Here is a 6,669-nt window from a genome sequence, read left to right as displayed (position 1 = left end):
TTCCTACCCGAATCTCTAGCCAAGGTTTGGGGGGCTGGATTTCTTCCCTCAGACTGAAAAAATCCTTCTGAAAGCAGGACTAAGAGAAACGACCACGACACAGACAGCTCTTCTGTATTTATGCTGTGTGTGTCTTCCTTTTAGGGAGCCTAAAGCATAACCAAATTCGGGCTCGGAGGAATCTGAAAATACTTCCAATGGCTCGTGACCTCCTTCTTCCAAAGAAACTAGACTTCTAATCTCTCTTCTCCCGTGTGGGCTCTTTCATAACTGTGCAAGGATCATACTGATTAATGGCTCAGGAACAGGCTTCCCAGAGCCTGCTGCTTGAATTTTACAGGGGCCCCACAGGGATGTGATTCCTTTGGAAATGCCAGTCTGGAATAGAGTGGGAGAGGGAAGGACTAATGGGAAATCAACTGACTTTGGAAAAAACATGAAGCTTGGCCCTGAATATGACAGAATTAGTTTCTCTTCTCTAAGGAACTCAAACTTACATCTTTTGTTGAGAAAATGATGCCGGTGCCTCTTCGCCTCTCTTTTGGCCGCCGCCTCTCTCGGATTGACTGTTTGTTCAGAGATCTGTCATCTAAATCCTGATCTTCGCACTCTGGCCAAGCAAAGAAAGACTGCTTTGGTTTCAGTGATTTACATCTGTGCTCTTGCTAAGGTTCTAGGGTTCTTTTCAAGCTGATCGAGGTCATCTTGGCTTGTGTTATTTTACAAAGCAGTTATTAAAACAAATGGAATGGAATCCCAGCACCTTACTGCGTCTGGTTACTCACACTCCTTCCTTTATCAGGGCCCAGAGAGGTCGCCCTGGCTCTCAGCTCTCCCCAAATCATCCCAACTTACTCCTGTTCTGAGGACAAACTGTACTAGGAGAATTGCTCCCCCCAGCTCTAAGATCTAAACGCTCCATGGATTACTGTCTCATTTACTTACCCAAAATGGAAAGCATCCTTTTATCCCTCTCTGTTACAAGCAATAGGCTGTATCCTACCTTAGGATTTCCATTTAAATAAATAACATTTGCTTTGTGAGGCAGCTCCCCTCAGAATAACAAGCAAGTTTATTCTCTCTGTACACATCAAAAGTTCTAAAACTCCCAAAAATCCCCAAGCTTTGACTGTCCTTCACTCTACTGGCTACATACCATTTTTCTCCATCTCTGTGGCTGCACCTCTGAAGTCTGCTGGATTCACAGAGTCAAGACCTAGATACTTATTTGTTCGAGTCAGGTATGAACTTGTATAAAGGAGAGGTGCTGACGTTGAGGGAGATACAGGCGTCGTAGGTTTGTCTGGCTGTACCGGGCACCTTAATCGCCGATAGACAGTCTATAAACAAAGAACCATGACAAAAAGTCAGTAGAATGAAGAGGAACGAGCAGATCTGGGATTTCAGGGAACTGGGTAATCTTTCAGGGTGTAATGATCGCTGCTGCTGGAAGCGATCACCTCCATCCGCCAGACCAAGTTTATTCCATCAGACTGGGATGAATCTTAAAAGCATCATACAGCTACAATGTGAGAGCCCTTTCCCATCGCTGGGAAGTCTGGGATCAATCTCCTTCTCTCTACTGCCAATAGCAGGACAAACAAGTTACCTAATATTAAACAAGTGATTTAGAGTAAAAAACCAGAAGTGATGGCCAGGGGAGGAAACTGGTCCCTCCAGCTTTCCATTACACACTGAACATCTGTGGAAAAAAGCAAAGACAAAGCCTCGGTCCAGTCTGCACAGCGAGGATGGATCCAGGCCACATTTCTATCATTAGCCTTCTCATTCCACCTTCTGTGATTTACAGTTTTATTTTCTGGCAAGAGACAGAAAAGTGAAATTCCCAGCAGAGAGCGAAGGAACCTCTAACCCCTAGACACCCGCACCCCTCGCGCAGACGGCTGCGGTGAGGTACTGCTCCTCGGTATTGCTTCCTTCCAGCCTATCCCCCTTAAAATAAACAGACATCCCCAAGAGAATTGCTCCCGATCTCAGCTATCCTAAATGGTTGCATTAACTCTGAAACAAAGGGAAGGGAGGTCAGGAGGATCACCTCCTCATCCGTGTTTCTGCTCCACCGTGGCCGGGTCTCCTGCCTCTCACTGCTGTCCTCAGTGGGCTCAGTGCTCTCAGCCTTCTCGCTTTGTTGTTCCTGAGCTTGCCGCTCTGCCCGAGACCGGCTAAAGGTTCGCTCTGCCTCCTGCAGGTCTGTCAGGGTCACACCCTAGGGAGAAAGAAAAAGAGAGAATTTTTAAATTTCTGCAATTGTATTTAAAGTCTTCCAGGTCCATTTATAACGCCCAGCAGGCTCATGGCTGCCCAGGCTCACGTTTCATCTTCATGCTAACCGGAAAAAAAAGCATTCCATTGCCTCTAACACATTGCTCAGTGCACCGACCTGACCACTGACTGACAGCAACCCAAACATACGTGATCAAGCTACAAACTAAGAGGCAGGTATGCTGCAGAGACAAGAACTTTGACATCTAATTCCTGTATATCAGGGGCGTATTTTGTAATGACTGCAGGAACTTTTGTCAGAACCTCTCCAACCCAGCGCAAGGACAGACAAGCCCCTTGCCCTAAGTAGTAAAGTAGAGCAAAAGAAAATCTTGCCTCCCTGTGCATCAGGTCTGTTTGTCCTACACACAAACGTGAGTATTGCCAGTCTTTACCTGTGTAGACCTGCGAGTCTGCCGGGCCTGCCTGGACCGTGCCTTCCTCAGCGATTCTGCTTCCTCATCCCGCACCGGAGTCAGATATGACCTGGAAAAAAAAAAGGGTGGGGGCAGAAGAGGTTAGAATAATCCCAGATGCTCTCCCTTCCTGCCTCTGCGGGCTCTTGAGCTGAGATATTATTCTCTTTCATATGGACAAAAATCATTTTAGCTCCATCTACCATGATACTGTCATCTTCTGCTTTGGGACGCCCTTCCCATGAGTACGTGATACAAAAATGCTTGCGTTACTTTCTCCACAGAGTCTCTAAATAAACTCTTTCATGTTGGACACATTCTGTTAAAAAAAGGTGCAACTCTTTAGTATATTATTTGCCCCATTCTACATCTTATTGCATCAACAGGAAAAAAACCCCAAACCTTCTCTCATTTAGATAAAGATCTCAAGAACAGAAATCCTGCACTGGCACATTCCTCAGACCCTCCCTCCTGTCATTATATTCATGATCATATTCCTGCAATCTGCTGTCTTCATCAATATGAAATCCATCATGCTAGAAAGAGGCTGGACCGCAGGCATCTTATAAAGACAAAACACCAAAAGCCAGGAAATTAAAGAAATGACCTTCACACGCCGGAGTGAACAGAGTCCCTTAGCACTGAAACCCACCCAGTTCAAATACAGAGCTGGTCACCACCAGATTTCATTAATCCAGGGAGATCTCAAGAGAATTACAGACATGAAAACCTATAAACTGAACTCTCTGCACTGGCATTCACTGTGGAGGAACTGGAGAGGAATTCGGCAGTGCTCCCACAGAGTTGTGGCTTCCACCTTAGGAAAGATTGGGTTGGACTCTTCAGCCTGGTTAATTGGGACTGATTATTAACAGTCTCCCCGTACGAGGATGAGGGTGCCTATAATGCAATGTTCTTTTGGAGGTCTGTCACTGCCACAGATGAAGAGAATATCAAAGATCTAGGTACGTGTGAAGAATAATAATTAGCCAAGTGGGGGATTAAGATCTATCAAGGAATACGCTTACTTTGTCCTTGGACCCTTCTGGTTCTCCACTACAGACTACTTCCATGGAAAAGGTAATGGGCTGAACAGAATTCGCTCCTGATCCCGTAAGTGAGGACATGTATTAGAAAGCTCACTAACTTCGCTGTGCTGTGACAACACCTCAACGAATTACCAAGTCTGGATCACGCCACCATCATCGCCACCACGGCTTTCATCCACCTTCCCCATCCCGTGTTCAGCACCGATTTGGGCGTACAGCCAAACAGAGGCCGACCTCCAGAGACGCCACCAAGTGGGGGTTCCCAGGGCTATTTGGAGGCACCTCCACAGGAGCCACTCACCTCGCTCTTCAAGCGTTGGTGAGGCAGACGTGAGAGCCTTCTCACCTAAACCCGGCGTATTTGACCTGACAAATCATAGCCCGAACTCCCCTGATCTCCCAAGACGACAAGGAGAGCGCAAAGGATCGATCGCCTGCGCTGGAGATGCCGGCACTGCCAGCTTCTGGAGGAGACGAATCGTCCGCTGGGAGCTGGCTGCAACGGAGGCGCCTGCACCCGCGCTGGCCAGGCTCGCCCAACCGCACTCCCAGGGCACAATTTGTCACCTTCAGAAAGAGCCTCCAGCACAGATCCTGTGCAAGCATTGCAGAGGAGCTCATTGCTTCCCATTGATTATCCAGACAGACCCGCTAGCTGTGATGGATACGCCAAGGCGGGAAGTGCCTAAAATTCAGAGGGATGATTGCCTCCCAAGAATTCGCTGCTTCATGAACAAAAAAGCCGCTGTTTGATGAATGAAGGCTGTGCAACTCCTAATTTTGCAGACAAGTGGTTCTCTTCTGCTCTCCTTTATGCAGTGCATCTGTGCTACCCAGGTAATGGCACATTAAGGAAACAATAAGCATTTTCTGCAGCTTTTGACACAAGTAGAATAGCTGCTATTTGCACAGCATCCAGAAGCAATAAGCCACCTACAGGAAGAAGGCATTTGGCAAAATATACTGCAAAGTAAGTTCAGAGCAGTAGTAAAAAAAAAAAAAAAATAGTTCCCGAAACATATAAACCAAGTAAATTTGTAGCTAAGTGAGGTGGACAGTTTGCCGCAACAGCTCTGAATTGGTGGGATTTACATCTCACGCTCTGCAACGAGGACACAGGCCGGTAGGAACGACGGACGTACGACGGGAATAAGAGGAGGGAAGACGAGCCCTGCCTTTGCCCGAGGGGCTCGGCTCACACAACAGCACCTACGCTGCGGGCCTTCGGGAACGCTGCCGGTGCGGGCGAGCAGCACGAGGTCACGCTCAGGGCAGCCCAAGTACTTCTGCACGCGATAAAATGATGCCGAACTCCCCGCCACGGGGCGCGAGAGAGGACAAAACAGATTTTCAGAGTCGTTTCAAAAATGTTTAGGCAAATCTGAGGGGAATTGGTCAGCCCCAGCGACCGACTGGGAGGCCGGGCCCGCTGCTGCCGAGCCACGAGGGCGGCTTTGGGGCAGGTCCGCAGGAGCACAGCCAGCCTGCAGGATTCCCCTCCTTTCGCTGTTTAGCTACAGCTTTGCCTACGGGAGCGTGCAGATACAGCAGGAGGAAAACCATTTTGTGTCTCTTACCCATCATCCTCCCAGGCTTTTTCCCTCTGCTCCCCAGAATTTATTAAAACCCAGGAATATGTTAGAACACCATCAGCAGGTTTGGGTGTCCAAGCTGTACCAGTGACTTAATCTTCAGACAAGCACATTTTGCAAGTCAGAGCGGCTCAGTTTGGGCTGCAGCCTTTATCGATTGCTAACTTTTGGTTCCTTTCCATTTACACAATTCCCCACTTCTTGGAGCTCACCCAAAGCCATTTCACAAGCCTGAGATAACGGAATTTTCTGTAACAAGCCGGCAGAGGCATCGCGCGGTGATGAGGCCGGTTTCTCCGAGTAAGCAGCTCCAGCCTGCTCCTGGTGATGAAGGCGGGCGGCTGTGCTGTAAATATTTCAGATGCAAACAGCAGACACCACGCCTGCTGGCAATTCCACCACGCTCCTGCGCTACTTGGGGTTGGGTTTTTCCTTTGGGGGAGGGAGGATAAAGACAGATTTTACAATTTTAGGTGATGCTTCACTTTGCTTACAAGCTGAATTTTAAGAGAGCTGAGTGTGCTAAATGGGATGGAAGGAAGCAAGACAGGACAAATTCACTGGAAGGAGGTGCCAAGCCTGATGCAGCCCCGCAGCCAGGCTGGGCTGGATGGCAGCGCGCGATACGCTGCTCTCCAAAGCAGAAAACTTGCCGACAGCAGCAAGCTGCAGGGGACGGCCAGCAAATGGGGTGCAAGGCGGTCTGTAAACAACCCACGGAGCTTTTAATTACACGTTCAAGAAACACATTGCTTGCTGAAGTGCAGTACCTATGCAATCCCATTAATTCAAGCAAATACAGCGTGATCGAAGCAGCTCTTCACAGAACTGGTCCTGTGCGTTGCGTTTTCTCGCCATCAGCCTTCTCGGACACATGAAATAAGAGCAGCCACCACGCCAAGATCAAGGCACGCGTAAAGCAGAACCGAGTTTTTCCCAGAGTTTTGGTTGCAAGCACAAGCAGCAGAATATAAATCATTAGAGATGCGTACGTGAGAGTCAGCAAAAACACGGCTGAAGCTTTCAGCTCCCAGGGACGAAGACAAGCGGGGCCTGCTGCCGCAGGAGAGCTACAGGCTTTCGCTTTGTGCGTTACTCAGAAAAAAGCTGGGAACCAAATGATGAACCTGGCACCTGCTTAATTCTTCCCATTTTTTAAGAAAACACCTCTTTTCTCTGTAACTCTTTTAATCAGGACAGTGCAATGCAAAGATGGATCCCAAGGACTCATGGCTATCGCGAAAGGAGCTGCAATCAAATGCTAATAGAAGGGGAGATTCAAAACAGGGCAATAGCAAGCCTGGATATACGAGCTGGTAAAGCAGGAAT

At 48.2% G+C, this 6,669-nt stretch overlaps 1 protein-coding gene across 1 annotated transcript in view; it reads right to left on the bottom strand.

Annotated features, from left to right (window-relative positions):
* Positions 1-507: 507 nt before the first annotated feature.
* The window catches only part of LOC104122018 (protein phosphatase 1 regulatory subunit 12B-like), a 76,894-nt gene continuing 70,732 nt past the window's right edge, over positions 508-6,669 (bottom strand). The window contains exons 15-18 of the mRNA XM_035889731.1: positions 2,679-2,769; positions 2,057-2,227; positions 1,157-1,340; positions 508-629 (exon numbers count right to left, since the gene is read on the bottom strand). Of these exons, the coding sequence (XP_035745624.1) occupies positions 586-629; positions 1,157-1,340; positions 2,057-2,227; positions 2,679-2,769 (490 nt within the window). The 3' untranslated portion in view covers positions 508-585. The remainder of the gene's footprint in view (positions 630-1,156; positions 1,341-2,056; positions 2,228-2,678; positions 2,770-6,669) is intronic.

This window comes from Egretta garzetta, unplaced genomic scaffold (assembly GCF_000687185.1).
Source record: "Egretta garzetta isolate BGI_Z169 unplaced genomic scaffold, ASM68718v1 scaffold202, whole genome shotgun sequence".
Taxonomy (NCBI): domain Eukaryota; kingdom Metazoa; phylum Chordata; class Aves; order Pelecaniformes; family Ardeidae; genus Egretta; species Egretta garzetta.
This window is presented reverse-complemented; position numbering and strand designations above follow the sequence as displayed.